The 18,550-nt window shown below is 42.0% G+C and overlaps 1 protein-coding gene across 1 annotated transcript; it reads right to left on the bottom strand.

Moving 5' to 3' along the window:
• Positions 1-4,759: 4,759 nt before the first annotated feature.
• Positions 4,760-18,328, bottom strand: znf839 (zinc finger protein 839). Its single transcript, XM_023353031.1, has 10 exons — positions 16,856-18,328; positions 14,186-15,310; positions 12,912-13,064; positions 11,516-11,629; positions 11,319-11,411; positions 9,933-10,079; positions 9,728-9,832; positions 9,458-9,545; positions 6,671-6,797; positions 4,760-5,743 (listed from the first exon to the last, which is right to left on the bottom strand). Exons 1-10 carry the CDS (start codon positions 17,564-17,566, stop codon positions 5,002-5,004), a joined length of 3,405 nt encoding a protein of 1,134 aa, XP_023208799.1. The 5' UTR covers positions 17,567-18,328; the 3' UTR covers positions 4,760-5,001.
• Positions 18,329-18,550: the final 222 nt, after the last annotated feature.

Below are 18,550 nucleotides of genomic sequence, written 5' to 3'. Positions count from 1 at the left end.
TGGTGTTGGTCAGAAGGGCTAATGGTTTGATATAACAGCTGTGGCTACAATCCATTAGCTTATCATCATCAGAGTGTGAACATGTGCATGAATGGAAATTACTGATTTTATGTAAAGCCTCTTTGAGTGTTCTAATAAACCTCTACAAGTCTGATGTCATTGCCATGGAAACCAAATATGTTTTGTCAGGGCATTTTAAAAAACAACGGTCAAAAAGAAGCCAGTTTTCCCGTTTATTTTTTTCCAAACCAGTATACCAATTTTTCTCAAACACTAGTGCTAACATCCCAGACATTTATCCACAAATTTCAATAAGCTAACACATAAGTCACTAAACTATTTAAATTAACTCACATATTTGTTTCATCCCACAAAAGCAAAAGAGACCTATTAAAGCTATATATTTCAAAGAAGTCAACAAAATTTCGAAGTATTGGACCACAAAGTCTTCAAACCTGATACTGTTAGATTAAATTTGACCGTTTTAGCTTTTTCTAATCAATTCACCATGTTAGCATTCCTGGCTATGCTAAAAACCCCAGATCAACATGTCCTTATCTTGAAAAAATAATAAAACTAAACAATTAAATCATAGTTTGTCATAGGGAAAATACATTTTTAAAAATGTTTTTTAAAGTAATATTAAATATTTAATGCATTTCATTCAGCGTATCCATGGATACCGAGTGTGTATCACGGCATTTTTCAAAAAATAACGGTCAAAAACAAACTAATTTTCAAAAAAAAAAAAAAACAGGCTACATGTTTCTTTCTTCAAATAATAAAACTAAATTAAATTACAGGCTATCAAAGGGGAAAATACATGTTGTTAAATGTTTTTTTAAGTAACATTAAACAGCTAATGTATTTTATTTAGCGTATCCATGGAAACTGAATGTTTATCAGAGTATTTTTCAAAAAATAACGGTCACGAACCAACAAATTTTTCAAGAATTTGACAGTAATTCAACTAATTTGACTACAATTAACTAAAATACATATGTTTCTTAAATCACTACACCAGTTTAACATTCCTGACATTTCCTGGAAATTCAGTCAAGAAAAAAACTCCTTAGTTGAGAAAGATCTATGCTAGCAAGAATGCTACTTGTCTTTTTTTGTACAGCAGGCAATATTTCTTTTAAAAAAACGCACACAAACACAAAATAAACTAAACAATTCATTATTATTTTAGTAATAACTTATTTTTGTTTAATAAAAATAGTAGAAGAATGATATGAACCTTCCAGCTGATCCCCCTGCTGGTCCTTCTCCTGGCCAGGATCCATCTTTCGTGGGTTTTGGGATTCTTCAGCAAGTGCGTAATTCACCAAGCGCTTCTTCAGCAAGTTTTGCAAAGTAGACTTCTCCACAGGTTCAAACCTTCCGAGGCGTTAGGCTCCTTCAGGCGTCTCCTTCAAAAGTCCCGTAGCAAAAGGAAAGAATTCAGAAGGTCGGCGTCATTTATAGGGTTTCCGACGCTAACGTCGTTTCCATGACTTTCATTGACGAAGGCTCAATGACGAATGCACGCGCTGGTGCGCGACAGAAATTGGACCGTACAGGTGGCAAATTGCAACCAGCTAAATAGTAAAAGATATGTTAGTATTTTAATATTAATGTTAAATTGTTATCTTTATATAAGTCGTTATAAGTGTAGCTTCCGTTCTTTGGTGCCACAGAAACATTGTTACATAGACAAGCAACTACTTTTGGACGTATATCAGAGAATGTTTATATCATTTGATTTATTTTGTGAATGTGGGAATTAGAGAAAATCTGCTGTTCTTGGAAAACTCTCACCTTCCCTTCCTTATAGAGGAGAGATGAAAAACATCTGAATGAAGTCAGCTGACGCTTAAAGCAGATCCCATCTTTCAATTGAATCACCAAACTGAAGGGAAGTTTGACACATTGTTTTATTGTAAGAAGGTAACATGTACTGAATACTTGCTGCTGCTCAAACATCCACATGCCCATCCCTGCACTGATCCCCCCTGCAGCTCACTTCACTTCCTAAGACATGTTGGATGATGCTTTATAATAAAAAAAAAAGTAATAAAATAGTGCAACTCTTAAACTTTGTTCATTGTCTTTATCTACATATAGACATTCAACAAATCAACTTCTAGTTTAGAATGAAGTCCAAATATGCAAACATTGAGAGGAAAGAACCGTACAAATATTCAAATGTCTTTAAAAACCAGCTGATGTCGTCACAGCAGGGTTCAACACGTATCAAACAAGCAGATCTTTAATAGTGAAATAATCCCAGGAGATTACTGATTTGGACACTTTACACTGCAAAAACATTCAATCATACCAAGTATCTTTGGTCTAGTTTCTAGCGCAAATATCTTAGTTCAATTGAAATAAGACAAAACTAACTTAAAAATAATTTTTCATCATTATATAGAAGCTTGTTTTAAGCCAATAATTCCTTAACGTTGATGGAAAAAGTGGTAGTTCCACTGGCAGATTATTTCACTTATAACAGGGAAGAAATGTCTTATTATAAGTGAAATAATCTGTCAATAGAACAAGTACTTTAAAAAAAATTTCAATTAAGGAATTATTCACTTAAAACAAGCTCCTATAGCTTGCTGAAAAGTTATTGTAAGTTTGTTTTCTCCTATTTCAGATATTCTAAGATATTTGCTCTAAATAGGAGAACCAAAATGACTTGGTAAGTTTTAGTGTTTTTGCAGTGTAGATCTGCACAGAAAGCAGGGAGTCAACAACAAATCAGCACCGACACTTTCAGGCCGGTCCTGTTAGAAAGACGCCGTCTACTCAAGATGGCAAAAGTACAAGCAAGAAAAATTGGATTTTAGTCGATTTTTTTTTTTTCTCTCCTCGTAACAAATGTTCTCAGCACAAAATCGCACACTGCTAAAAGCGAGTTTAATTCTGCTTAAACCTCCCCACATCCGTCTGGAAAACACATTTGTGGGCTGGTGGTGGAGGTTATGATGCATGTGTTACTGAAGTTGTAGCACGTTTTGGTGGAGGCAGTGTGATGGTGTGGGGCAAAGGGAGGCATTTGGTCCTGGCAGAGAGAATCTTCCACAGTTTCTTTTAGTGTGAAGCCCATTAATGCATTTCCCTTCCCAATGTGGGAACGTTGAAGAGGAAATAAACAGGCTTTCAAGGGAATAAGATTTATTGCCAATAACCACTGGTACAATGAAATAGTTGACCAAACACAAATTTCCTCACGTGGGATGACAAGTTTCCCTCCCACCACTTCCCCTCCTTTCGCCGCAAAAACACAAAGCGTTGCCAAGTAGTTTTAGTCGAGTTTCTAGGGCAAATACCTTAGTACACTTGAAATATGACAAAACTAACTTACTAACTTTTCAAGTTACCAGTTTCTCAATATTGATTTTTAAAATGTGATGGTTCCACCTGCAGATTGTTTCACCTTTAACATCTGAAAAATATCTTTTTATAAGTGAAATAATGTGCTATAAGAACTAGGATTTTCTTTTATCAATTTTAAGGAATTAGGGACTTAAAACAAGCTCTTATATCCATCTGAGAAGGTACGTTTCAGCGAACTTAGTCTTATTTCAGCTCTACTAAGATATTTGCACTAGAAACTAGATTAAAAAAACAAAACAAACTTTCTTACATTTACTTTGTGTTTTTGCAGTCTTCTCCTGGGCTGACTTTTCCCGTTTTCCCAGAGTTCATGTAAACAACAGGGAGGAGAAGCTGCTGATTGTTCAACGTACATCTTCTGAGTGGGGGTTGCCATAGTGATGTTTAGTGCAACGCTTTAAAATGACTCCCAACAACTTTGTGTTACAACTGCTGCTATTTACAAAAGAATATGTACAGCTAAGGCCACAATTATTCATCCCCCTGGTACACTTGGATTTAAAGGAGGCTTTTAATTTGAGCAAGATGTTTCTGCTGAACGTCAACGTTTTCGAGCAGCCAGATCCGAACAGACTGAGAGTCTCAAGGATAAACCATCAAAATAACAGAACTAAAAGAGTTTTCAGTTTTAACATGACATTTTAATATGTGAATAAAAACAATTCCGTTTTGTTTCAACATCTCAAAATAAATGTTCCCTTTGCTCTGTCCTGGTTTCAGAGCTGCCCCGTCTCATTCCCTGAAACAAGCATCTTTGTTGAGTGAGAGCAGTTTTAAATCTAAATCTGCCGGGGGTGTGAATAATTTAAGATTTAACGGTACATTTCGAAACAAACATCAGACGTTCTGACAAACACTTGAGATAGGTTTGTTATGAAGTAAAAAAAAAAAAAAAAAGCCACATATGGATGAGAAGAAAACCAAACAGTTCCTGGTTTTGGGGGAAAATTGGACTTGTTTATCTGCACATCTTATGTAAATACTGTAAGTTTATTAGTTTAGAGAATAATCCTCATAGTGTAAAAACTGAACCTGTAGAGGTATACTGTGGCGGGTGAAGTCTGCAAAAATGTGGCCCATTCACTTTTATGCTGTTTTTTTCTGAAAAATAATTTATTTCAGAACCAGAAAAATAAAAGCAACATAAGCTGAACTGCAGACAGCAACAGAGTCAGAGGACAAAACCAAGCAAACGAACCTTTTTCATCTTTTCTGAACATAAAGTGGAGGCGTGCAGTAGCTGCACCGAAGACCAACAGAAGAGTAGAAGAAATAAAATGTGCTGACAACATATCTATATATATATATATACATATATATATATATATATATATATAGATATATACATACATATATATATATATATATATATATATATATATATATATATATATATATATAGCAGCTTCACCTTGGCTCTTTGAACACAGCGAGATGAAGACCTTGACATTTTCCTACAGGAGTTGGGGGTTTGCACCGTTGTCCCCCTGTGTTGTTCTGAAACTCTGACATTCATAGAGAAGCGCCAGTCGGCTCCTATCAGCTGGGTTTGAAGGGAGGCACTGCAGTTTTCAGCTGTCCATCACTCCCTGACAGTCTTTTCTGAGGAGGTTCCGCTCAGTCCTGGGTCTGTTGGGCCTGTCTGTCCCCGTCTGAAGCCTCAATGCCCAGCAGGGCCTGCACCGCCTCCAGGGGAACCCCCTCTGGGGTCTGGATGTGCATGGTGGTTCCGTCCGGTCCGTTGACGATAACGATCCCGTCCGATCCCGGCTCGGCCAGCTGCACCGTCAGCCCCTCCGTCTGGATGTAGATCTCCTGGCCCGCCTGCAGCTCTTTGGGCTGGGAGGAGGAGTCACAGGGCTGGGGCTGAGCGGAGGCCTCTGGGTGGGCAGGGCTGGGGGCGGGGCCAGGGTTGGGGCTAGGCTCCGCCCTCTTTCTGTCTGTGGTGGTGGTGGCACTAGGACTGAGAGCAGAGTCTGGTTGGGTCATCTGGACCGTGGCGTCGGCCCTGTTTATGTCCTGGACTGTGGCGTCGGCCCTGTTTACGTCCTGGACCATGAAGTCGGCCCTGTTTACGTCTTGGACCGCGGCGTCGGCCCCGTTTACTTCCTGGACTGCGGCGTCGGCCCCGTTTACTTCCTGGACCGTGGCGTCGGCCATGTTTGCGTCCTGGACAGCGGCGTTGGCCATGTTTGCATCCTGGACAGCGGCGTCGGCCACATTTGCGTCCTGAACCGTGGCGTCAGCCATGTGTACGTCCTGTTCCTGGTCCGGTGGCCCCTCCTTCTGCTCCTGTGTGGGGCCAGCAGGAGGTGCAGCCAGGCTGGGAGTTGGGTCAGGAGAGGCGATGGTGGAGGAGCTGCAGGTCACAACAAACACATTCAGACCATCTGCTCCAGAAATCAGGATCAGCTGACAAACACCAACGAATGTTATTACTCTGCTGCGCTACCATGGCAACTAGGTTTATTTTATTGTTAAGAAACATATAAAAGCACCACCATCTGACTAAGCTGTTCTCCATCACACAGTAAGGGACTCATCTCTGTTCTGGAGCTGAGAATCAGTGTTACACGTAGGTAGGCCTGTTGCAATAATCAGTGAATCAATGAATCGCATTATCATGCGCATTGGATCAATGAGCGCAATGATTTCCCTTTTCATTATTTATCATTTGTCTCTTTTCTCTCTTTCTACCTCCTTGTTTAGGCTGCTACCCCCACAACCCAACCCCAAATAAGCGGAAGAAGATGGATGGATAGATAAATAAATGCACACACATACATACACTCACATGCTTGGTACACATAGCATAATAGAATACAAACAGTAATGTTAGCTAGCTTGATTAGCTAGCTAGTTTCAAGAAACGTGCTCTTTCACCCTAACCCCATGCCCACAGACAAACACTCACACACACATAATTGATGTTGACATTGTCCATTATTGACATTTCATCATTGCTGTTGTAAAATTGCTGTTGCTGTCATTTTGTTTTAAAAATGTTCTACAAATTGTTCTAAAAACCATTTTAAAAAGTGAAAAATGAAAATATTTCAAACATGAAATAATTCTTGTGTGAAATAAAACACAGTAGAAAGTGTCATACAAAACATTATTTTGAATCAAAATGACAAAAGTAGCATAAAAACACATTGATTGTAACCCGGGTCCAAAAAGACCCACTCACAGAAGGTCAGTCACTCTACGCATCAGAGGGTTAAGCATTAATGTTATGACTGCGGTCTGAACAGCCCACACACCCAGCGAGGTGGGCTCAGCTCACCTGGAGGTAGGTTCAGCAGAGGCGCTCAGCACTTTGGCTCCACCTGAAATCTCCAATGGAGACACAGACACGGAGCACGACTTGACAAGAGAGGCTACCTGGGTGGCCGAGGCCACTGGAGCAGCGGCTGGGAAACAAAGTGACAGACATGACAGTCAACATGACCTCACATACTGACCCAAACAGCTACAATACTGAAATGCTGAATAGTCTATGTCTTATGGCAGTTTATCAAATTCAGATACAGCGCTTCTTGTGGGACAGAGCAGCTGAAACGCTGCTGAGGAACTTTTTATAGGATTTGTAGAAGCTGAGGTATCAACAAGTTGTATCAAAACAGGGAAGGATACATGCTAACATCATGCTAGATGTTTTTATGCTCAAAAAAACCCCCAGCATAGAAACACTGTCAACAAATGGTAACACATGGTAAAGTTGTCCACTCTGTACTCACACTGATATTCATCCCTAATATGCTACTCAGGGTTTCCCTCAGTGTATCATAAGCCTGGCGGGCCTCCAGGTTTTACTTGCACCCCACCAGGCTAAACATTGTTTCTTAATTTATTCTAGGTTTTTTTTATACACCATTAACAGAGAGAGCAAAAATAGCTTAAAGATTCTCTTTGGTGAAATGGTTGGAAGCACAATGCATGGTCACAGCATGGTCACAGCATGGTCACAGCATGGTCACAGCATGGTCACAGTATGGTCACAGCATGGTCACAGCATGGTCACAGCATGGTCACAGCATGGTCACAGCATGGTCACAGTATGGTCACACTATGGTCACAGCATGGTCACAGTATGGTCACAGCATGGTCACAGTATGGTCACAGCATGGTCACAGCATGGTCACAGCATGGTCACAGCATGGTCACAGCATGGTTACAGTATGGTCACAGTATGGTCACAGCATGGTCACAGCATGGTTACAGTATGGTCACAGCATGGTCACAGTATGGTCACAGCATGGTCACAGCATGGTCACAGCATGGTTACAGTATGGTCACAGTATGGTCACAGCATTTTTACAGTATGGTCACAGCATGGTCACAGCATGGTCACAGTATGGTCACAGCATGGTCACAGCATGGTCACAGCATGGTTACAGTATGGTCACAGTATGGTCACAGTATGGTCACAGTATGGTCACAGTATGGTCGAAGCATGGTTACAGTATGGTTACAGCATGGTCACAGCATGGTTACAGTATGGTCACAGTATGGTCACAGTATGGTCGAAGCATGGTTACAGTATGGTCACAGCATGGTCACAGCATGGTTACAGTATGGTCACAGCATGGTCACAGTATGGTCACAGCATGGTCACAGCATGGTCACAGTATGGTCACAGCATGGTCACAGTATGGTCACAGCATGGTCACAGTATGGTCACAGTATGGTCACAGCATGGTCACAGTATGGTTACAGTATGGTCACAGCATGGTCGAAGCATGGTTACAGTATGGTCACAGCATGGTCACAGCATGGTTACAGCATGGTCGAAGCATGGTTACAACATGGTCACAGTATGGTCACAGTATGGTCACAGCATGGTCGAAGCATGGTTACAGTATGGTCACAGCATGGTCACAGCATGGTTACAGCATGGTCGAAGCATGGTTACAGTATGGTCACAGCATGGTCACAGCATGGTCGAAGCATGGTCACAGCATGGTCACAGCATGGTCACAGCATGGTCACAGCATGGTCACAGTATGGTCACAGCATGGTTACAGTATGGTCACAGCATGGTCACAGCATGGTCACAGCATGGTCACAGCATGGTCACAGCATGGTAACAGCATGGTTACAGTATGGTCACAGCATGGTCACAGTATGGTCACAGCATGGTTACAGCATGGTCACAGCATGGTCACAGCATGGTCACAGCATGGTCACAGCATGGTCACAGCATGGTTACAGCATGGTTACAGTATGGTCACAGCATGGTCACAGTATGGTCACAGCATGGTCACAGCATGGTCACAGCATGGTCACAGCATGGTCACAGCATGGTCACAGCATGGTCACAGCATGGTCACAGCATGGTCACAGCATGGTCACAGCATGGTTACAGTATGGTCACAGCATGGTCACAGTATGGTCACAGCATGGTCACAGCATGGTCACAGCATGGTCACAGCATGGTCACAGCATGGTCACAGCATGGTCACAGCATGGTCACAGCATGGTTACAGTATGGTCACAGCATGGTCACAGTATGGTCACAGTATGGTCACAGCATGGTCACAGCATGGTCACAGTATGGTCACAGCATGGTCACAGTATGGTCACAGTATGGTCACAGCATGGTCACAGCATGGTCACAGAGAGACTGAGGCTAGGTGTATTTTTTTTATACACCAAACCTCCATAACCAATTCCTGTCTGTACCGGTACGCATGCTAACAACTTTAGCAAATAATGTAAAAAGTCACAGATAAAGTACTAAAAAAAATTTTTTTAACACTTTAATTATGATGGAACAAATGAAGTGAAAATAAATTGTTTATTTTTATTGTATTTTTTTTAAGACTTTACAGTTTGTTTTTAGTTATTGTTAATAATGTCCTCCATTAACACATAATTACCAAGTGATATTTTCAAATTTCCTGTCAACTTTAAAAAAAATGTAACTAAACAACATGGTGGGCTGTTAGATGACTGTCCTTTCACCCTTGCTACTGGGCTTAGAGAGTTTTCTAGGGGAAACCCTAACATACATGTTATAATATTCTCAGCAACAGCATAAATGGCTAATTCAAGCTGTTCATACAACTACCTGTTTTTGGCGCTTCTGTGCCGTTCTGGTGTTCTGCAATACTGTTTTCCATCTTAAATCTTTTAGATGGTGGCAACATCTTGGAGTTCTGAAAAAAAGAATTGATTAATTTAAACTAAAAATACTGTTATTTTTCTGACACGGAGCAGAGTTAGCTGTAGTATTTTAAAGCAGGCTTGAAAAAACCTGTAAGTTTGACCTTTATTTTCTTCAGCACACACACACCCACACACACAGTTTTACTCAGATAATTTCTGGATGCATGCTTACCCCCATGTACCGGACATTCTTATTGTTCCCACTAGAGACAGGCGATGCTCCAGGAAGCACCTTCATCTTGTTCACCTCGTCCAGGATCCCTAGAGACCTAGCCACCTGAAACAGGAGTCCAGGACGGGACAGAGAACCTGTCGCATCACCTGCTGCTCAACGGTTCCAGTCTTCAGGTGCATAGAGAGGCAACATATCGTCTCACCTCAATGTTCCTGACCTCCACAGGCATGGCTCCACCCTGAGGACTTACGATGTAGTCCTGTGCAGTCTGCCTGACTTGAGCATGCAGAGATTCAAACTCGTGGTAAATGTCTGGGAAGCAGCTACAAGCCGACCCCTTGGAGTCCAGCTGAAAGAGACGGAGGGCGAACGTTAGAAATCATTTTTAAAGAACCTTCGAGGTGACCTGGCCTGCCTACCCTCTACTGTCTTCAAATATTAATGCAGTCAACTACAAGTCACAAAGAGGAGCAGTGATCCTTTTTTTTTTATTATTCCTTTATTTAAACCGTTGAGATCTAGATCTCATTTTCAAGAGGGACCTGAAACAAACTTCACTCCCCATCGGGGAATCGAACCCCAGTCTCCCGCGTGACAGGTGGGGATACTCACCACTGTACTAACGAGGAGATATATAGATATCCTTGCTAGGTTTGTGAGATAACAGAAATATGTAGGAAATGTGGAATGTGGAATAGTCCTTCCACATCCCCAGTAGCTCCTTCTGAGTTTGGTTTTCTTTGACGTTTCTTCTCATTAAATAAATGTTCCTTTTCAATGTATGTTGCAAAGCATACAGTCATAAAAAATAGCAAAAGATATATGTATTAAATACAGTATGTGTCTGGAAAAAAGTAAACTCAGAGAGACACCAAAAATGAACATTGTTTTACTCATTAAACAAATAATATTGACATAAATGTGAGATTCAGGACAGACGAGAACCACTGAAACACAGAGCACAACTTCCTTCTTCACCAAATGGGAATGAGATGGAGGGGAGTCAGATTGCAGTGATTTTAGGATTTCTCTTTTGTCTTTGTCAAAAGACCATGAGCTATTTCTCCTGCTAGTAATAGAACCTCATGTTTGTTTTGGTTCTATTTACCCAGAATGCCCTTCGCTGTTGTACGTGTGAATGATTTTAGCCATCATTAAGCTAAAATATTCCTCAAAACAAATAGCAGTTTATTAAATTCAGGAAGGAATATTACATTCTTTTCTTTAGTGTGTGTCTTGTCCCTTTATATAATTTTAATGTCTGAGCGACTTGATGATGAATATTCACGTGTCAGAATTGTATCAGTGAACAATTTTACAATGAACTTTGGGTGAAGTTTTCCAGACAAAAACAATGTCTCAGTATTAAAAAAAAGACTATAAATAATTACTTATATTGCACTCATTCCTTGATAAAAAGTTAATTAAAAACTAAAATAGACATAAAAATAGACACGGTCAAATTGACCACTTAGCAGCAGTCAGCATGGTGATGGCTGATGGGTTAAAACTAATACTAACAACATCCAAACAAAAACAAACAGGCCATTATTTCTAACAGAAATGTGTGTACATGTGTTTTTTTCACCTTCGCCAGCAGCAGCTCCCACAGACTTAACATTTTGGTCAAACGAGGAAGAACAGCATCCATCAGCTCTTCATCTTCACACTGCTCCACCAGCTGGAAGCAACACAGAGCGGTCACAGAAACAGGAGTTACACAGCGGGTACTTGTGGAGACAGGTCAGACCCGTCCTGGAATGGGGCAGCGCTCCGTCCTCTGACCTCCTGCAGCCGCTGCTGTCTCCTCTCTGCCTGCTGCCGCGCCGTTACTGGAATGACCCCGAGCTTTGGGGGTCGCCCGCGACGACCAGGTCTGCCCACGAGACCAATGCTCACCTGGGAGAATCAACCAATCAGGTTAACGAAGAGCTACCAGGTTCTAAGAAGATGCACCGATTGGATGTCAATATCTGTATCGGTGCTGATATTGGAAAACATTCCAGATGGGGTATAGGTGACAATGTGTCCAATCTATAAAGGCAGATCTATTCAGTCTAGTTCTTTGCTTTGTGATCAGAATGACATCATGCTTTATTATTTATTTTACATTATATTTAGAATTCCTAATTGCTCTTTCTGAACCCTTTGAAAGGTGTTACAGCTATTTTTTTTTTTACATGTTTGACCAAAATAGTCCACCTGTTGTTTTAGTCAGTTTCAGTTTCATTATTTATTTTACATTGACTGTTCTACTCCTAACAGCACAAATAAAAGTTGTGTTCATATGTTTGACCAAGCTTGTGAAGCTAATGGTGTATTTCAGTGAGCTGTACTGGTGCAGAGTTAGATTAATTTGTAATTCGGTATATTTATGTCTGTGTTTAGAAAATAAATTTTCTAAGTGAATTCAGCTGTTCTGTATCGGATCGGTATCGGGCGATACTAAACCTCAGATATCGCTATCTGAGGTTTAAAACAAGTGAATCGGTGTCTCCTTAGTTTATAACAGAGATGTTTATGGAACAGGCTCCAGTTTCTGACCCAAACACATCAAAATACCAGTGCAGCTGCATGGACATTAGTCCTGTTCAGAATTTATGGAAGATTCTTTTAAGCAGAGTCTATGTCTGGAGACCAACTAACTGAAATAAACTCCACCAGTTTTTAAGACAACTGGTGGAGTTGCTGCCTTCAGCAGGTGCCAGCAAACTGGCTGCAAAGCCAGTGAAGCAAATATTAGTGCAGCTGGATGCATATATTTGAGCCTGGACGTGTAATTAAAGAAAATTCACAATAAATTCAAACTTATGTACCTAGTTTTTATGTTTTTTGTTAATTCATTGAAGTGTGTCTTAATTCCACCCTGGGAAAAAACAGAAACTGAACTAATAAAAAGCCAAAAACATTCATGCTGATGATGAGTGCTGTCCTGACTAGTCATGTCACAAGAACACATTTTACTGAACGATAAAGTCTCCCAGAAGTTATTGCAATAAACAATAACGTTATTTTAAGATCATTTTCAAGTCATGGCTTAATAATGTGAGAAAACATTCTGAAAGATCAATAACCTTTAAATTATAATCAACATTAACACTGGAACTGGATGACATTTCAAATATACAGCATAAAGAGAAAACTCTGTGGTAGAATGAACCTCGGCTTAAAGCAAACTGACCTTAGGAGGAGGTCCAAGTGATCGGCCTCGCCCCCTGCCTCTTCCTCTTCCTCTGCCCCTCCCTCGCCCTCTTCCTCTCCCTCGCCCTCTGGGGCGACCCGGGCCCCGGTAATGGAGGCCGGTGAGTCCTTCAGCTGCCAGGCCGTTGTCTCCCTGAAGACAAGCAAAGTGAGGCTTTAGAGGCAGAGCACAGCAAAACTGATACATTCTGTAGATTCTTCATTTAACTAGTTAAGCTTATTTTATGCGATATTATAAAAGTCTAAAGAAATAAATAATCCAATTCCTATTGTAAATTTATTTTTTTTAAAATTACATTTTACTGCCTAAAACGCAATAAGGTCGGGTTACTTTTAGTTGTGCACCGACGGCAGAGTTCTGGCTGATCGCCGATTACAGATCTTTTAAAATTCTGACCTGCTGATTCCAATTTTGGATGATGCCAAATTTTTGATCTGAAATGTTGCTCAATATAACAAGAAAGTCGCTGCGTTGGAAACAGTGGTTGACTACTGTTGACTGTAAAGGTGCAGACATGACCTGGTGGGCCGGTCTGTCGGTTAAGCCTTTCTCCTGGGAGAGCAGAGGACAGTGGCTGATATTTAGACCTTTACTGAGGTAGATAAGATCGGCTTAACATTTAAAAATCAGCTGATTAACGATCTCCCAAAAATGAAGAAAATCGGCACCGATAAGTCAATGCACCCCTAGTTACTTTATTAGAGTAGCAAAGGATGTGTCTGCTAGTAAAAAGAAAACTTACATCAACATGGGAAGAGCTCAGCTTTTTCTGCTGGACGTAAGATGAATCCAGAGCAGAGCTGATGGGTGATTATTGTTTGGGTTGACCAATTAACAGCAAAAGATGCTTAATAGGAGATTTTTTTCAGGCAAAGTTAGTTTTTTTATCTTAAATGTAAAACGTATACATAATCTGTTGATTATTTTTTGTATTAATAATTTAGAACATATTTACTGACAAAGAATTTTTTTTAATCTTAAATGCAAAATGTTTATTTTTTTTTGTATTTTTGGCTTAGCTTTTTTGTTCTAACTGTGTTGCTACTTCAGTAAATGGCCTTTGATGAGTCTGTATACTCAACAAATCGATCACTAAATTAGGTGATGATTATTTCTACAATTGATTAATCATTGGTATTTTGATGAATCGTTTCAAACCCTCCAATTATTTGCCGAGCTGTCTGAAGTCAAAACCTAAACTCAGAGCTGAAATCACGTAGATCTCAGCTCTGACAGGTAAAACGGTGTCTCACACTGTTTGTTGTCATGGCAGCAGGTTTCTCCTCCTCTTCCTCCTCTTGCTTTTCTTCCTCTTCTTCCTCCTCCTCGTCCTCCTCCTCCTCAGTGACGGCCTCCTCTACCTTCTGGTCTGCTCTGCTCTGGCCGGGTTCTGGTGCGCTGCTGGCTGTGACCCCAGTGAGGTCGGGCTCTCCGTGGGTGGGGTTCAGCTTGTAGTGCCGGTTCAGGCCACCGGGGCCGATGTAAGCCTTATCGCAGGTCTGGCAGCGGTGGCAGCGCGACTTGAGGCTGTAGCTGAGAGACGAGGGGCTGCTGGAGCCCGGCCTGTCCCGCTTGGCGTTCTCCTCCTCCTCCACGCTCATGTCGGAGTAGTCGTCCGAGTCGGACTGGTGGCTCTCCGCCAGGTCCTCCGTCTTGATGAACTTGTAGTCTTTAGCTTTGTACTTGGGTGGCCTAGACACCCGACCCGATCGGGTTTGGACCTTCAGGGCTTTCCTCTCTCTTTTCTTTGCTTTCTTCTTCTCCTCTTTTTCTCTGTCTCTTTCCTTGACGACAGAGGCTGAGGTTGCCGTGGGAAGCCTGGAGGCGACGGCGGCGGGTTGCCGTGGCGCCGTGGGGATGACCGGGGTCGCTTTAACTGGGACTTTCCCAGCAGCAGCAGCGGCGGCGGTCGGTTCCGTCCCGTTGTGCTGCGTCTTAATCAGAGGAATGCTGATGGTTTTAGTGACGGGAACAGCAGGGGGCTTGCTGCTGGGAGGGGGATGGTCTTTAACCGGGGTGGCCGCTGCCACTCTGATGGTAGGCAGGGCAGGTTTCTGTCCCAGACTGGAGGAAGCAGTTGCTATGGTTGCCGGACCAGTCACCTTGTGGACCAAGGGGAGCAGAGAGCCCACCACAGGAGTGGCGTTCTGCAGCACCAACTGGATCTGGGGTTCTCCTGGGTTCTGCTGCAGCAGGATCTGCTGACCCTGCTGACCCACCACAGGCTGCAGGTGGATGATCTGCGCGTTGCCCAGGCCGGCGCTGGCAGACAGCTTCACCTGCGGGTGGCTGATAGCCACGGTCTTCTGCTGCAGACTCACACAAGAATTCAGGTCCTGTTTGGGAGGAACTTGGATCTGGATTCTCGTTGGTTCTGCCTGGAAAGACAAAAAAAACAAGTTCTAATTCAGATCTTATTTCAGAAATTGTAAAACTCTCCAGATAATGGGGCAAAGGTGTGAGGATAAAAAGCCAACTGAACAACTGCAGCATGTCTCCTTTAGTCATTTACTCACAGTGTGGACAGCCATCAAATCCCAAAATATAACATTATTATGGAGGAGTGTTGTCTCAACGGCCACTGAAACATAAAAAGTTAATGTATAACAAAAACTCAAAATGGTCAGAGAGTTTAACTGATATATTTTCAATTGATCTTGTTCACAAAAATGTGAACAGGGTTAGATCACTGGGAAAAAATGATTTAATCTCTGAACTTTACGAAGGCAAGAAAAAAGAAAGTCAGAATTTTGAGAAAAAAAATAATACTGAGATTAATGTCAAAATTTTATTTAAAAACAACAACTTTTGAGCACAAGCAAATTGGGCAAGAAAAAGTTAAGTAAACAAACCCTGAATTGTGAGAAAATCCAATTTTGGAGAAAAGTGAGAATTTAAAAGAAAATGTCAGCATTTCTAAGAAAAAAAAATCTATTTTTTTCAGTGGCACTGAACCTGTTCTGTAAAAATGTTATATTTTGGCACCCATCCACATTTTGCTTTAGTGGGCTACGATGAGGACAAACGGAGACGTGTTGTAGTGGCTTTTGATGCAAACACCTCTGTGGAGAATGTTTCAGTTTTTGTTCATATTCAGAGACAGACGGAGACAGATGCGTTTTCAGAAATTCACATTAGTACAAACATGTTATTAATAACACATTTCATTTTTCAGCATTTTATAAGAACACTAAAAAGTGCTTTGTCATCAAAATCAGAAACACTGTATGCTCTCTGCACAAGATCAGTGCATATCTATAGCATAGAGCGATCAGTTCTATTACAGATATTTGTAATACAGTAGATTTATAGAATGTTTGTTGTTGTTGTTTCTACATTCTGTACTTTGCTTTTGGGTTCCACTTCAGTCCCTGTTGTGTAGGAAAACATTCGATGATATTAGTGAATGGTGCAATAACAATATGATTTGCAATAAATGACCAACTCAGTAAACAGACCACAGACAACAGCAACACTGGATGGAAAAGTTGCTCTTTCTGCACTGAAACAACCTAATTGTAGTTTCTTGATAACTTTACTGCTCAGGCAACCCTCGCTGACGGAAAGGTGAAGAGAAAAGAAGACAAATGAACTGTGGGGTTAAACAATCCCGAGCCATTCAGTCAGCATTCAGGACAACTTACAGGACTTTGATGCATAACCTGGGATAATCTTGTGATACCTCTATTGTGTTGATAAGACAACTATTTCCTCTATCAAACAACCTGCAGTATATCTTTTTTCTTTTCTGTCATTGTCCTTGAAAAAAAATTCTACATTGTATAAAATCAGAATGAGCTTAGACTGAACATGAAATCCAGATCAGTGCATCTCTACTGACTTCTATGCGATTCCTGGTTCAGATTACTGGTCAGGCTGCAGAATCTTAACCTAGATGAATGAACCCTTCATATCTAACTCACCTGGATTAAAGTGTTGGACTGCAGAGCGACCTGTTGAGCCACACTTTTCAGCTGAGTGGAAGCATTATTCTGAGGGCTGATCTTCAGGTTCTGTGGGGAAAGTTGGAGCTGCTTCTGCTGACCCTTCACATGCTGCAGATTCTCCTGAGACACCTGGACCTGGTTCTGGGACTTGGTGACCTGATTAATGACCTGCTGCAGCTGACTCGGATCCAGAGCCGTCTTTTGGACCGGGGCCGGTTTGACCAACTGGCTGTGCTGGAGCAGCTGGATGGCCTCGGTGTCGGAGACCTGCACGATCTGCTGCTTGGTGAGCTGCTGCAGCACCGCTTGCTGCTCCTCCACCGTCAGCCCGGAACCCTCCACCAGGCTGCCGTCCGGCTGCACGTAGATGATGGTGGTGTTGGCCAGGTCGGTAAACTCTGCGCCCACCACCATGCGCTGCTCCACCTGGCAGGTTTCCACTCCACTCGGGGGCTGACCGCCATCCGCACAGGACCCGTGCTCTGCACCCTCTGCAGGCTGATCGCACTGGGCGACGAGGAAAGTCGATCCTTTCTCCTCGGGCTGAAAGATCTGGACGGCAGGCGGGACTGATAAAGGCTCCACGGGCTGCGGGTCTGGCTGAACGGCGGGCTCAGACTCTGTCCCCGGTGGCTCCGCCACTGTTATTGTTCCAATAGCTCCACTGTCACCCTCGTTGTCCGCCATTTTAGCTTTGGGGGTTAACAGTTAGCTTTGACTAGGGGCCTTGATGCTGTTTACCGTATCTCCAGAAGATATCACTAAATAAAAAGTTATTTATAAAACCAGCGTGCGCTGGTAAATAAAACTCTCCGCGGGAATGAATGGCGACATTTAGGGCAGCGGTGAAATCGCTGGAAGGCAAGTATTAGCGGGAGGAGTTTTGAACTAGCCTAGCTTAACCCTCCGCGGCAGCGGTAGCGAATATAACCCGGGCCGGAGCTGCTACCCACGGACCGGATTCACATTTATTTATTTCATTTGTTCTAACTCTGATTAAAAGCATGTTTGAACTGTCAAACAGTTTGAGAGTTTTTCCATTTAAATTATTCCCAGTATTATTTTGCAGGGTCCAGTTGTGCTCTAGCTTTTAGTTTGCTTTATAGATGGTCTCATATTTTCCTTAACTTCCCTCTAACATGGTTGAGGGAAGTTATGGTTGCTTCCCTGGTGGTGAGCTAACCAGGTGTGACTGGAGTAAATCATCACCAAACCATGACACTTCCACCTCCATGCTTCACAGCTTATGTAAGGGTTTTTTCACGGGATCCTGTAATTGGTTTATCCAACGTGTGTCTTCTGTTCTGGTGTCCAAATAATTCTGTTTTAGACGTCTAAAAAAAGCATTATTCCAGAAATCTGGGGTCTTTGTCTGAGTTCTCTCTGCCACATCTCAGTCTGACCTTCATGTTCCACTAAGAAAAGCACAACACATCACAAAGGACACTTCTCACCCCGGACATTCTCTGTTCACACTGCTGCCTTCAGGCAGAAGATACAGAGCAACCAGAACAAGAACCAACTGTCTCAGAGACAGTTTCTACCCGATAGCAATAACAAAACTAAATGCAATCAAAAACAACCATTAATCATCATAAATGATGTATGTGAGAATGTGGCTGTTATTTATTAGTTTTTGTTTGTTTTTTACCAGTTATTTGTTAATTCTTA

The sequence above is a fragment of the Xiphophorus maculatus genome, chromosome 19, assembly GCF_002775205.1.
Source record: "Xiphophorus maculatus strain JP 163 A chromosome 19, X_maculatus-5.0-male, whole genome shotgun sequence".
Classification (NCBI taxonomy): domain Eukaryota; kingdom Metazoa; phylum Chordata; class Actinopteri; order Cyprinodontiformes; family Poeciliidae; genus Xiphophorus; species Xiphophorus maculatus.
This window is presented reverse-complemented; position numbering and strand designations above follow the sequence as displayed.

Bases quoted from the DNA above. Each gene is read 5' to 3' on its own strand.
- znf839 (XM_023353031.1), bottom strand. From the start codon at position 17,566: ATGGCGGACAACGAGGGTGACAGTGGAGCTATTGGAACAATAACAGTG. The intron at 11,630-12,911 runs GTCAGTTTGCTT...TGATTCTCCCAG, and splicing joins CACTTGGACCTCCTCCTAAG to GTGAGCATTGGTCTCGTGGG. The intron at 6,798-9,457 runs GTAGTTGTATGA...TTTGTTTCCCAG, and splicing joins CACAGAAGCGCCAAAAACAG to CCGCTGCTCCAGTGGCCTCG.